A 14,141-nucleotide genomic window follows, 5' to 3' on the forward strand; every position below is an offset into this window, starting at 1 on the left:
CGCTTTCATTCCCATCTCCAATCATCTCCCGCTTTCATTCCTATCTGGCCTCATCTCCCACCTTCATTCCTGTCTGCACTCCATCTCCCGCTTTCATTCCTATCTGCACTCATCTCCAGTTGTAATTCCTATCTGGACTCATCTCCCAGCTGCTAGCATATACAGCACTTGTCTTCCGCTACCACTCGTTTCTCCACTACGACATTTCCGTCTCGGCACCGTCCTACACTCTCATCTCGTCTCCCTCCCATGAAATGTGTCATCATCCTGCACCTGCTCCGATCGCCTCCCAGCTTACCGAGTATCGGACGACTCGTTTCCATGGACCGCTAACTCGAGGGGGAACTCAAAAGTGCGCTTGAGTTCGACTCGTGATGACCAACTCGTGAGAGTTACAACAGATAAAAAGGTGGCGTTTCCCACGACCTTCCAAGTAATTAAGAGAATTTCCGCGCGAGTCGGATGGGCAGGTCTCTGGAATCCCAACAAAGTTGTTCGTACACGTAAATACAAAATAACGGCACCACCGTCGCATTGCATTTAATTTCGCATCGCAGTCTAAATTCCGGCCGTGAGAATTAAAATAACGGGTTTTGACTGGTGGCACGAGAAGAACCTCACTCTCATATGGCAGAACGGTTGGCGGGAGCGCAGCCCTCGACTGCGTGCTTGTACCGGACGTTTGAAAAAGAGCTTCGTAGCTCATCGGATTCCTCCAGTCTACACAAAGATGGTGATTCTGATGTGTGAACCAGGGTTCACTTAAAGACGACGAGATCCCGGAGACGAGCTCTGTGATATCCTGCTTCCCAGGAGAGGTTGCGCTGCTCTCCCGAGACCTCCCAAAGGATTCTCGGTCCCGTGACGCGGAACCAAATATCACAATCGGGATAAAATTGGAAACGGTGTGCGTATAGCAGAGGTCGCAACCGGGTACCCGATACCCGTACCCTACCCAATACCCGGCTACCCGTACCCGGCCGGTAACGGGTATGGGTAGCCGTTTGCGACCCTGGTGCGGCCGGGTACGGGTAGGCCGTGAGTCACTGGTGAGTCACCGTTTGTCACTCATTTCCCAACGTCTTGTCTCTTCTCCAAATTCAAGTTCCTAGAATCAACCCACCCGCACCTGCAACATTGCTTCATCCCAGAGGTCGCAATCAAGTACCCGATACCCCCCGGCCGGGTACGGGTAGGGTACGGGTACGGCCGGGTACGGGTACCCGTTTGCGACCCTGGTGCGGCCGGGTACGGGTAAGGAATCAAAACCCGTTTGCGACCTCTGGCGTATAGTGGGGGGCCAGGTGACGGCGTGGGCGGGAATTGGAGTTACGTGGTTCATGGAAACGCTGCACAATTCTCATCTCTTTTAGAGGCTCCAGGTGGAGCCCTCTTGCTGGGATCTGAAACACTGGACCCTCCTGATATGTGTGTGTGCACGTGTGGTTTACATGCCCGTGTACACGTTCCCACGCGTCTTCCTGCGTGCACGCATGTTCGTACGTGTGTGCACGTTTGTACACATTCGTACGCGTGTGTACATGCATGTGCGCATGTGTGCGCGTGTATAAATGTTTGTACGTGTTGGCACAGTAGAGGGCACAGGTGGTGTATCGGTCAGCCATCTCAGTCAGTCGACCCATGGCACCACCTGGGTCTGTCCCGTGACCTCCAGCCAGCGGGCGTTCGACACTTCACGTGGCCTTAACGTGCACATGGCCTGGCACAAGCGCCGTGGTGATGTCACCGCCACTTAGTGACGAATGGCGGTTGTTGTACGTGTGTACATGTCTTCATGTGTGTGCAAACGTTTGTATGTATGTGCACTTGGGGACGAGTACATCTTCACATGTGTACGATGTTTGTACGTCTGTGTGTCCATGCGTACATGTTCTCACAAGGGTGTGTGTGTGTGTGTACTTGTGTATATACATATATGCACACACTTATGAGTTGCGTAGGTATGTATGCATGCTTGTGTGTTTATGTGTGGGTGTATGTCTGTGTATGGCTGAATAGCACCAGTGTGTGTGTGTGTGTAAACATACACACGTGGATATAGAACACGTGAGTGTACGTGTGTGTAAGTGGGAAGGGGTGGCACAGTGATTCGCGCAGTGTGCGACAAATCCGGCGACCCAAATTCGTTTCCCCGCTCGTGACCAATAAGTAGTGAATGTTTTAACTGGTCCTGGGCCTCCCCTAGGTCGACTCGGCCTTAAACGAGTACCTGGTGCCACAGTGTACACATCCGTAATGGGGAGGTAAAGTTGGCCGGGCGTGGTGCTGGCCACACACCCCCTTGCACACTGTGACGGCCTTGATAAGTGCTCGCTAACAGCACTTGCCCCTAAAGTGTATTTTAAGGCTACACGGGGGATCTTTCTATTTGTAGTGTCTCTATACATCACGTGTGTTGAAAATTTAATAGTCGTGCAAATACGCAACCACATCCCCTCTGGGGGGGGGGGTCGATAAAATCAGTACCACTTTGTGGGGAAGTCAACAGTGGTTGCCCCTTTACAGATACAGACGCCCCCGCCATAGGAATGTGGAATTCCCCCACTGGCTCTGCAGGGCTACTATAAACAGGAGGATACGCACACTGGCCAGGCTGTGCGAAGAAGAAGACTCGTGGATCGTCACGACCCCGGGGGGGGGGGGGGGGGGGGGGGGTCTGGGTTCAACTCAACAATCGAGATTTGTGGTCTCATTCCCGCAGTCGAGCGAGATAACAAAAAAGTTATCGTTTTCCCCCCCCATCTCATTCGCATCGCTTTGTTCGCTCCGTAAAGTCTGCCTATCATGTGTTCACAGCGGCATGGCGATTGCACGTCGGTCGTATTCATCCGTAAAACATTGGGGTTCTGCTGCCAGCGATTCGATGCTTGCTTGTATCTATCGTGAGTGTAAGAATGTATTTCACTTTCACGAATTTTTGCATTGCCACATGCAGAGTGCATGTGTACAATGTGTGTATGTCTCCTTGGTTCTCTCGGTAAAGTCACGTAGAATAAAAATTATAAAATAATAAAAATAAAACATAATAAAATAATTCTCACGACGTTTCAGCCACAACGCAAGCAGCCGTCCTCAGGTGGAGAACAGGTCACTGCTTGCCTGAGGAGGGCTGCTTGCGTTGTGGCCGAAACGTCATGAGAATAATTTTATTATGTTTTATTTTTATTATTTTATTATTTCCATTCTACGTGACTTTACCGAAAGAACCAAGAAGATGAATCCCTGCAGTCACGAAAGCTTTAAATCGAAATGTGTGTATGTGTAGTTCGTATATACACCACACGTGTGTGTGTGTACTTGTGCATGTAGTCGCAGTGTTTACGCGTGTGCGAATAGTGTGTACGTTTTACACCACGTTTGTGTGTGTGTAGTATCGTATTCTATGGTTATTTCGGGAAAGTCACGTAGTGTATAATATCAGTTGTGTATAATACTTGTTTGTGTAAACATTGTGTTGGCGTTTATTGAGTGCGTATATATGTGTGTGTGTGAATAATTGTGTATACAACTGTACCAATAGCACCCGTGTGTGTGTGTGTGGAGCAGTGGCAAAGTGGTTAGCACACTGCGCTACAAACCCAGCACCCTCACCTCGATTCCTAGCCACTGCTAACCCCAGTGGCGAGCAATATATGTACCGGTCCTGGGCTCCTCCCCTCTAGGTCCACTCAGCCTTAAACGAGTACCCAGTGCAGTGTTGTAAACATCAGCACTGTAGAGACAAAGGTGGCTACGCGTGGTTCTGGCCACACCACCCGCTAAGGGCGCTTGCCCGATATGGGACAAGTGCCGAGTCTATAGTGTGTATGTGTGTACACATTACGTAGCGCGCACGTGCGTGTATTTTTACGCGTGCTTGTGTATGTACATTTGTATATAGTACCTGCGTACGTGTGTACCTGCGAGGCGTGTGTGTGTGTAGTTGCACCGACAGCCCACATCACACACCCCCTTCTCCGAGACTCCATCGGGGGACCCAGGGGTCGCGTTACACACCCACTCACTCACTCAGGGGGTCCAGGCAGGGCCAGACCCCGCCCCCCATCCCACCCCACGTGATACACGTTCAGGGGCGGGGGGCTATGAGGACCCACGTAGTCCGATGGGGGTTCTCGACAGGGTCCCATCAGCTCCCCTACGTTGTTGCCACTGGGGCCGTGTCACAGGGTACCGCGGGGTTCAGGGCCGAACAGCAGCCCTCGCTGTGGTCCTGTGTGCACACACACACGCGCACGCGCACACACGCGCACAGCTGTACTTCATAGAGTGCCGGGTAGAGCAGTCGGGGTGATTCATGATCCAGCACTCATGGATTCACTCCAGTCACTCGCTCGCTGGTGGCCCAGGTCGCCTCCGTATTACTCTTCTATCGCTGCTGCTCTGGTGGTTGGTTACTGTTCCCGTGACCTGTACTCATTGACCCCCCCTCCGCCCGAGTTGAGGACTCGGTCCTGATCCACTCACCCCACTTGGTCACCCACTCGCTCACCCACTTGGTCACCCACTTGGTCACCCACTTGGTCACCCACGCGCTCACCCACTCGCTCACCACCCCATAAGTTACAACAACTTTTCTCTGTTTCTTCCCTTGCACTGCTCCATTCTAGAATTGCCTCTTCCCACGGCGTCATCTCTTTATCCCCAAGCTCTTACGACAACAACCATTCCGAATTCAAGCAACACGTTACGCTCTCGTCGTATACAGCTTCCGCAGTGCTGGTTGTAGCTGGCCGCTTGGTGTTTTTGGCCCTTTGGGCGCTGCGCTCAGCAGCTGTTTAAAAAATAAAACAACAACCGCCATTCGCCACTAAGTGGCGGTGACGTCACCACGACGCTTGTGACAGGCCAAGTGCACCTTGAGGCCACGTGAAGTTTCGATTTAAAGCTTTCGTGACTGCAGGGATTCATCTTCTTGGTTCTTTCGGTAAAGTCACGTAGAAGGGAAGTAATAAAGTAAAAAAAATAAAACATAATAAAATTATTCTCACGACGTTTCGGCCACAACGCAAGCAGCCGTCTTCAGGTGGAGAACAGGTCGTGACTTTACCGAAAGAACCAAGAAGATGAAGCCACGTGAAGTGTCGAATACCCGCTGGCAGGAGGTCACGGGGCAGACCCAGGTGCCACGGGTCGACTGACCGAAATAAAACAACACCTACACACATACATCCTGCACGCATGGGCACACCCAGCGTATACACACACACATGTACAGGAAACACATGGTGCATGTCATGTGCGTGTGTGTGCGTGGTGTACATTGAGGACACATGGAGGGTAGTGTGTGTGTGTGGTGGGGGGGGGGGGGCGTGTGGGTGCATGCGTCATGCATCGCTTATGAAGAGTAATGCCTCGTTGAGTAAGAAAAATTCGAGCAAACACAGAGAAGGCAGCAGTCGCTGATGGGCAGAGATGGAATCAAACAGAGAGAACGACAGGCAGCCAGGCAGCCAGTCAGCCAGGCGGCCAGACGACAGGCAGATAGCCAAGCCAGACAGAATGAATAACAGGCAGAGAGCCAGACTTACTGACTGAAAGTCAGACAGGCAGACAGGGTGACTGACTGAGAGCCAGACAGACAGACAGGGTGACTGACTGAGAGCCAGACAGACAGACAGGGTGACTGACTGAGAGCCAGACAGGCAGACAGAACGACTGACTGAAAGCCAGACAGGCAGACAGAACGACTGACTGAAAGCCAGACAGGCAGACAGAACTGACTGACTGAGAGCCGGACAGGCAGACAGAATGACTGACTGAGAGCCAGACAGGCAGACAGGGTGACTGACTGAGAGCCAGACAGGCGGGCAGGATGAGACAGACAGACAGGCAAAGCTGGTCTTGCACTCAAGCCAAACACTGTTTCCGATGCCAATGGCGGGCAGGCCCTGTGGGATTTCAAATTCCTTGAGGTTGTCGGGGGGGGGAAGGGGGGGGGTGCGGGGTGCGGGGCGGGGGCACCGTGTCAGACAAGCAGTGGGGGGGGGGGGGGGGCAGGGGGTGTCAGATGAGCACCAATAAAGCAGGGGTCAAGTAGACGGCAGGTGGAGCCAGACAGCGATGGGAAGTGGGGGCTCGTGGTGGGGGCAGCCATGGGGGGTGGGGAGGGGTCGCGGGGCTTGAACTCACGGGGCAGCCGGGGCCTACGGGGTCCAGGGGCCGCGGGGGCCACCGCGCCTCTGAGGGCGTGGGGTTAGGGGTTAGAGGTGGACGCAGGGTTAGAACCGCACTCCCTCGACCTTTGACCGAGCCTCCTCCTCGCCCGAGGTCGACTCTGGCCTTGAATGAGTAGCGACTGCGTTGCGTGACCGTTAAGTCGGCGCTCTCTAGCAGTGGAAATGTTGTGCGCGCGCGTGTGCCTGGGCGTGCGCGTGCACGTGGACAACGGTGTTTCTGGGTGTGTGTCTGTGTGTCTGTGTGAGCGGGAGTGTATAGCGGTTAGCGACCCGAGTTCGATTCCCACTCACGGCCTCCCCTAGGTCGACTCGGCCTCAAATGAGTACCTGGTGTGTAAACATTCACCAGGCGTGATGCTGGCCACCCGTCTCCCCCCCCGTGTGCCATGCCGGCCGTCATAGGTGCTCGCTAACAGCACTTGCCACAACAGTCTGTTGAGGCTATACGGGGGTCTTTGTCTTTGGCGTTTGAGTGCGCCCCTGTGCATCCATGTGCACCTGCGTGCTTACACATGTGTGCACCTGTTTGTGTACATGTGTACCTGTGTCTGTGATAGTTGTTTTTGTTACGAGTTCTGCATTGCTCTACTTGACTTAATTTGTTTGGCTTCATCCACTTTGCGTGACCCAGGTCACTCTTGCAAACGAGGCTCATCATCCTGATCTTTCCGAGTTCTCATTTAGTGACACAAAATGAACTCGTCTGTGTGTCTATAAAAGTGTCTGTGTGTACCTGTGTACATCTAGGAGTGTGTTTACGAGTGTCTCCCTGTTTGCTTGTGTTCTCACGAGTGTCATTCCATGTACCACCATCATCACCACCACCACCACGCACCTCATTTCCTCCAGCTGCCCGCTCCTGCTCCCCGCTCTCTGCTCCCTTCCTCGCAGCGTCTCCGTTCCCCTCCGCTCCGCACTCGGCGTCCAGCGAATCGCAGCTCCTGCGAAGCTCCGTGCTCTGGGCCCCGACACTCAGCCTGGCGCCCGCGCGCTGCTCGCCGCCACCGCGAGCAGCGGCGGCCTTGACGGTGCCAGCGGCAGGCGGCACCGGCACCGTCCCATCCACGCCGGGCCTGGGGCTCGGCGAGCGCTCCCTGGCGGCGGCTGCCACCGCCATCGCCGGCGTTGGTACGGCGAGCGTGAGCGCGGCCGCTCGGGGCGGCGGCACCAGTGGCGGCAGCGGCGGGTACCGGCGGCGGCGTCGGGGACGTCGCCACGGAGAAACCGAGGATGCCCAAGAGGCCGCCGGGCCGATCGTCCCCGGCGACGCGCGTGACGGGCGAGTCGCGCGTCGTGGTGGAGCGGGCCCACGGCGAGAGGCCGCTGACGCCGGCCGCGCCGCCGCCTGCGGTCCCCGGCCTCGCGTCGAGCCTCCCGGACGACCCCCCGCCGCCCGGCGAGCGGCGCAGCGAGCGCGGGGAGGCGCCGGCCAGGCCGCGGGCGGCCGCGCCGGCGGTCCCCGACGACGGTCGATCGGCGCGGGACGAGGAGAACGAGGCGGAGGAGGCGGTGGAGAGCGGGCGGGCGTGCAGGGCCCCGCGCGACGGGGACGCCGCCGGGGTCGAGCCGGCGCTGCCCCGGGGGGTCGCGGTCGACGGGCCGCGCCGGGGTGCCCAGGCCGAGGCGGAGGTTTGCGTGGACACGGAGTGGCGGGCAGGAGGGCCGCCGCCGGGATTGACGACGGTGCCGACGTCGGCGCCGTTGGTGCCGTCGGCGTGGCCGTCCACCTGCGTGGCGACGGAGGAGGAGGAGGAGAGGCGAGCGGTGGCGCGGGACGCGACGCGGCGCTTCATGTCGTCCGAGAGGTTGGTGGCGCCGGCGGGGTCCACTCTTGGCCCCACGGGTGCCTGCGCCAAGCCGAGCGTCATCCGGGGGTGGGGGGGGGCCATGATGGTATCATCGTCGTCAGCAGGCCTGATATTATCGCTGCATCGCACGGTCCAGCGATGCAGCGATCTATCCCTGCTCGTGCACACAGAAAGCCGATTTTATCGTTCCATCTCTGCGACGGCCATCTACTCAGTTTTGTTTGGCCGCTATTCCATTGTTGGTCTCGACCGCCAATAGATCATCCCTTCTAGCCACCTGCTTACTTTTCATCACAGTGAAATGTCGTCTGTAAATAGTTGAGGTTTATTTTTTTTTATGCGTTCCTCTTTCTGTCTCGGCGTAATTCCACGCTTCTCTGCGCAACTTCCAGCTTTGGCTTGCCATTCTCGGCTTCGGGCACCCGTTTTGGGGTTTGTTACGGACATGCCCGTGCCGGTCTGATTGCAAGTCTGTCGTCTGTGCGCGCGCACATGCGTACGTCACAGACACAAGCTCTGCATCCCGAGCCACGCACGGAAGGCCAAGCAGCAGCTCACCCGCATTCGTCTAAGCAAGCCCGACGGCGGCCGATGAGACACGCAAATGTTGAAACCGGTTCAGGAGTTTTGGCTCCGTTCACCAATTGCCGCTGAAGTTAAGCACTTTCTCAGAAGGCCACGATGCGGCTGATGGAATGTGTAAACAACAAACGTTTTTTTTTGTAATTTTGCACGTGCACAAACCAACATGTGAAGGATGCGTAATAAGTCTGCGTGTTTTTTGTGTTGCTGATATTCCTCCACGACCATACTCAACGGTTATCACGCAGCGAGCGTGCGAGTCGATGACCGGTGTCTTAGCCGCATCGGGCTCATTGGTTCAAATCCATTCTTAAAAGTTCACGACCGCACGTGCAACAGCATCGAACGCTGAGACGGGCGACGGGTGCCGCAGGCTGCCGTGCGACCACTCTGACCCGTCGTGGTGAAGTATGGTCAAATAATTCTAGATTTGAAGCTTTCGTGACTGCAAGGATTCATATTCTTAGGTTTTTTTCGGTAAAGTCACGTCGGTAAAAAATTTTCATTAATAAAAGTAAAATAAAAATCACGACGTTTCGGAGGCAACACAAGCTTCCTACTTCAGGTGGAACCGTCACAGCACGATAGCTGTATACAGCTGAAGACGGAGGCTTGTGTTGCCTCCGAAACGTCGCGATTTTTATTTTATTTTAATTTTACTTTTATTAATTATTTTTTTTTACCTACGTGACTTTACCGAAAAAACCTAAGAATATGGTCAACTAGCGCCCCCCGCCCACCCCGGCCAATGACTGCACGCTGTGGGGAGAAGTCCTCGCCCAGCAGTGAACAGACCACGTACGACAGAGACACCCCCAACCCACCTCGTTTCGACGTCCCCTCCACACCACCCTCCTCTCCTGGCCTTCCTCCTCCTCCTTCTCCCTCTCCCCCCCCACCACCTCGTCGTCGTCCTCGTCCTTCTCCGTGTTCGAGGCTCTCCACCCCCTCCCCCTCCCCCTGCGAGGCTCGCCCGGGGCCCCCGCCTCCTGGGGGGGCCCCCCCCACCCCCGCGGGGGGCACCCCTCCCCCCAGGGCGACGAGAACTCGCGCACGAAGCGCACGTCGTCCGGGGAGAGGGGGGGCGGCGGCGGCGGCGACGGGGGAGGGGAAGGGCTGGGGGGCCCCCCGTGGAGGGGGTCGTGGGGGGTCTCCGCCATGCCCCCCGCGGGGAGGAACGGGGAGCTCTCCATGAGGCGGCGGAACTCGGACATGGAGGAGACGGAGCGGGCCCTGTCGGAGCCGGGCGGGGGGCAGGGAGGTCAAGAGGTCATGAACAGAGGTCATGGGGAGGAGGGGGTCAGGGTTAGGTCATGAGCACAGAGGTCAGGTTGGAGAGTCTGGGAATCGGTACTGATTATGGTTGGGGCCAAGGCAAGATTCAAGGTTATGGTCAGACGTATGGTTAGGATTAGAGTTTCTGATTTGGGAAAGGGTTACAGCTATGGCTGGGGTTGCAGTTTTATGGTCACGGATAAGGTTTTGGTAGGAGCCAGGGTTAAGGATAGCATGTGTGTGTGTGCATATGTGTGCGTGTTTGTGTATGCGTGTATGTGTGTGCATGTAGATGTGTGTGTTTGCGTGCTTATGTGTGTGCGTGCGACGGCAGTGGGCATGCCCCACCGTCTCAGTCCGCTGCCCTGCTCCTCCGCCTCCTCCAGGTCTCGCCGTACCACATCCCCAACCTCGGGCCACAGGGACGCACAGCCACACTCGCACTGCAGCGGGAGGGAGAAGCACACACAAAGGACAAAGATCACCAGTATAGCCTTCGTCTGACTTTTGGGGAAAATGTGCTGTTGGGCGAGCACCTAATGACGGCTGGCATGGTGCGCGAGGGGGTGGGTAGCCAGCTCCACACCCGTCCACCTTTGTTTTCCCCCCGCCCCCCCCCCCAATACTAATGTTTACACATCGCACCAGGTATTCATCTGAGGTTGTGTTGACCTCGGGGAGGGGCCCTGCATCACCACCACACAACAACGATGAGTCCAAGGGGCGGCCAGTATATGCGCGCGTGCGGTGTGCGGTGTGCGCGTGGCGGCGTGTGCGTGTGCGGTGTGCGGTGTGCGCGTGGCGGTGTAGGCGTGGCGTCACCTGTGCGAGGCAGGACAGGAGGCGTCTGCGCTCCGTCTCCCAGGACGTGCTGCGCTCGTGGGCGGTGGCGGTGCGGCGCTCGCGACTCCTCAGCTCCGCCAGCAGCGACTCCACCAGCGCGTGACACGCAGCCTGCGGCGCACGCACGCACACACACACGCACGCACGCACGCACACACGCACACGGACAACGATCATCTGTGTAGTCTTCACAGACTGTTGGGGCAAGTGCTGTTAGCGAGCACGTGAAGGCCCAGCACGGCGCACTAGGGTCTGCACCACGCCCGGCCACCTTTGTCTCCCTAGTGGCGATGCTTACACATCGCACCAGGGGCTTACATACACAGACACTCGAGAAAACATATAGATCCCCCGTGTAGCCTCAGAGGCGTAGCTAAGGGGGGGCAGGGGGTACATGTGTCCCCGGGCGCCAAGGTAAAAGGGCGCCAAAATTAGGCTTACAACGTTACATTAGAACTTATTGCGGCGGGCGCGGCAGCCTGAAACGACTGCACAAATCTACACCTCAACCTAAAAGTTTATATATCCCGCCACACACAGCCTACCAGGGGCGGTTTCTTCATTAGGGCGATTGGGCGACGCACCACCAATGTCATTCAACCACAGAGTCACGCTCGCCGTCACTGCAGCCTCTGGATATAGTCCAATCAGCGTCATGTCACGTTCTGTGGAGTACCGCCTCTTTTTGGGCGATATCACTCCGGCTGAGAATCGCCCCGAGTGGCCCCATAGACTTACATTCAAAGATGTTTTTTTTCGACCGGGGGGCGCTGCAATGCATTCTCTATGGCTTCTGGGAGGGCTCGCCCTAACGTGCTTACGTCATCATACGTAAGCACGTTTCATCCAACAATATAATTTGTGGCCACCTAATGGAATCTTTAATAAAAGAAACTTGAGTGGTTTGTTTTAATAGTGAGTATAGAAACAAACAAGATGTATTGTAAGAGTCACTTTATTTTTCATTAATATTAAAGAAGTGAAGTTGCCTTTACATGCTTAAGCTGTTAATTTATCCATTGCATGGGTGGACCTTATCCTTATCAATCATCCAGACATTTGCCCCCCCTGAGAGATATTGCAGGAGCCGCCACTGCAGCCTACATGTCATGTAATTACATTTTGGTATGCGATTAAACGGGGGGGGGGGCGCCAATTTTATAGTTCGTCCCCGGGCGCAAAATATTCTAACTACGCCTCTGTGTAGCCTACACAGGTTGTTGGGGCGAGTTCTGGTAGCGGGCAAATCTACGAAGACCAGTACGGTGCCTGAGCGGCTGGTGGAGCCAGGAGCACGCCCGGGCCACCTTTATCTCCATGGCGCTGACGTTCACCACATCGCACCAGCAACTCATTTCAAGTCAACGAAGGGGAGGTCCCATTGCCGGTTCAGATGTTCGCCACTGATGTTGGCTGTGCGCGGGATTCGAACTTGAGTAGGGGCCTGGCTCGTAGCGCAGTGTGCTAACCGCTGTGCCACCGCTCCTCGTTCCCACTCAGTAGCGGCGACGTCACCACGGCGCTTGTACATACATGCACACACGGATAAAAAGATCCCCCGTAAAGCCTTAACAGACTGTAGGGGCAAGTGCTGTTAGCGAGCACCTATGAAGGCCGGAACGGTACACGAGGGGGTGGGTGGCCAGCACTACGCCCGACCGCCTTTGTCTCCCTAGCGGCGATGTTTACACTCCGCACCAGGTACTCATTTGAGGCTGAGTCGACCTAGGGGAGGCCCAGGACCGGTTCAGATAATCGTCACTGGTGTTTGCCATGAGCGGGAATCGAACCCGGGTCGCCAAGTTCGTAGTGCAGCGCGCTAACCACTACACTACCGCTCCCCATTTGTACATACATACACACGTACACACAAACACACATGGCTGCAGACAACCACCAGTGTGGGGCATGCAGCCTGTGGCACACACCAGCAGTAGCACGAGCCAGACGTTTGCCGGGTTACACCTTGACCTTGCACACAACGTGAGAGTTGTGCGAGAGCCTGGATATCTGTGGGTGTGCGCGAGTTTACGATAGTGTATGCACACTTCAAAATGGGACCTTTTTGCTCGTATCAAAGTGTGAAAAAATAAGAATAGGTATTACCCTTTCTGGAAATAAAAGTGTGAACACTTTGTGGGTGAGTGCCAGTGAGTATGTGCGAGTGAGTGTGGGCGGTAGGGCACTGGTTAGCGCGCTGCGCTAAAAACCCGGCGACCAGAGTTCGATTCCCGCTGATGGCCAACACCAGTGACGATTATCTGAACCAGTCCTGCGCCTCCCCTAGGTCGACTCAGCCTTAAATGAGTACCTGGTGCGGTGTGTAAACATCGCCACTGGCGAGCCAAAGGCGGCCGGGCGTGGTGCTGGTCACCCACCCCCCTCGTGTGCCGTGCCGGCCTTCATAGGTGCTCCTCGCTAACAGTGCTTGCTCCAACAGTCTGTTAAGGCTATACGGGGGATCTTTGTTCCCAATATTAGTGCTGTTGGTTGTGGTCCTGTTAGTCTGTGTTTGTGTTGTTGGTTGCGTGGTTCTGTTAGTCAGTGTGTGTTGTTGGTTGTGATTCTAATGTTAGTCTGTGTTTGTGTTGTTGGTTGTGGTTCTAATGTGAGTGTGCGTGTACACACCTGTGAGTGAGTGTGCGTGTACACACCTGCGAGCTCTCGCTCAGGGAGTGAACTCCGCTGTCCTCCGTGCCAGGGGAGTCGTCCGATCGGTCCTCGCCGCCTTCCCCGTCCCCCCGGCTCAACTCCACCTGCTCAGGGTGGAGTGAGACCAGAGCCGGCCCAGCCACTAAGCGACCCTTGCATTTGCAAAGGGCCCCGTGGCCAGCAGAGGGCCCCCTAGAGTCACTGCTAGCTCGTGGGTGAAAAAAATCATACATCAAAGGGGCCTCCAACCAAATTTTGCTTAGGGCCCCCAAAGGTCTAAGGCCGGTTCTGAGTGAGACGACTGACACGGACTTCCCTGTCACCCGCAGACTGCACTCTCACGGGGCCTCCACACAACGGCACGCAGACCGGTCCCTCTCTCTCTATTTGGCAGTGTTCTTCACTCATTTTCAGAGGGGCGCCGTTCCCGCCGATAAGACATCACCAGTGTGTGACAGCACGATGATGACGGGGGGTGTTTTCACATTTGTGAATTATTGGGGTGGGGAGGGGGTGAACGTCAGGGGTTGCACTCAAGGCGAACAGAGGCCGCCATTGGCCCACGGGCCTTGTCCATGATGGGGTTTCTCTCGACAATGACAGACAGACCGGTCTCTATATTTGGTCTCTAGACAAATAGATAGACTCGTCTCTGTGGGGGTCTCTAGACAATGACAGGCAGAAGACCGGTTTATGATGACGACCACGGATGGTCCGGAAGGCCGTGGGGGAAGTGGTCCTTGGAACTGTCACAAAGTTCTACATATTAACAGTCATTTAAAAA

At 55.9% G+C, this 14,141-nt stretch overlaps 1 protein-coding gene and 1 long non-coding RNA gene across 2 annotated transcripts in view; one reads left to right on the plus strand and one right to left on the minus strand.

The window, feature by feature from the left end:
- Positions 1 to 3,162: 3,162 nt before the first annotated feature.
- The window catches only part of LOC133340833 (uncharacterized), a 34,391-nt gene continuing 23,412 nt past the window's right edge, over positions 3,163 to 14,141 (minus strand). The window contains 6 exon segments of the mRNA XM_061549256.1: positions 3,163 to 4,231; positions 7,033 to 8,044; positions 9,412 to 9,820; positions 10,211 to 10,305; positions 10,685 to 10,816; positions 13,360 to 13,464. Coding sequence (XP_061405240.1) covers positions 7,034 to 8,044; positions 9,412 to 9,820; positions 10,211 to 10,305; positions 10,685 to 10,816; positions 13,360 to 13,464 — 1,752 coding nt within the window. The 3' untranslated portion in view covers positions 3,163 to 4,231; position 7,033.
- LOC133340543 (uncharacterized) lies at positions 7,866 to 10,836 on the plus strand. The gene is made up of 3 exons (XR_009754916.1): positions 7,866 to 8,002; positions 10,249 to 10,428; positions 10,673 to 10,836. It is a non-coding gene; the product is annotated as an uncharacterized LOC133340543 (long non-coding RNA).

Source organism: Lethenteron reissneri, chromosome 10 (genome assembly GCF_015708825.2).
Source record: "Lethenteron reissneri isolate LAM-NWPU_2019-01 chromosome 10, ASM1570882v1, whole genome shotgun sequence".
Lineage (NCBI taxonomy): Eukaryota > Metazoa > Chordata > Hyperoartia > Petromyzontiformes > Petromyzontidae > Lethenteron > Lethenteron reissneri.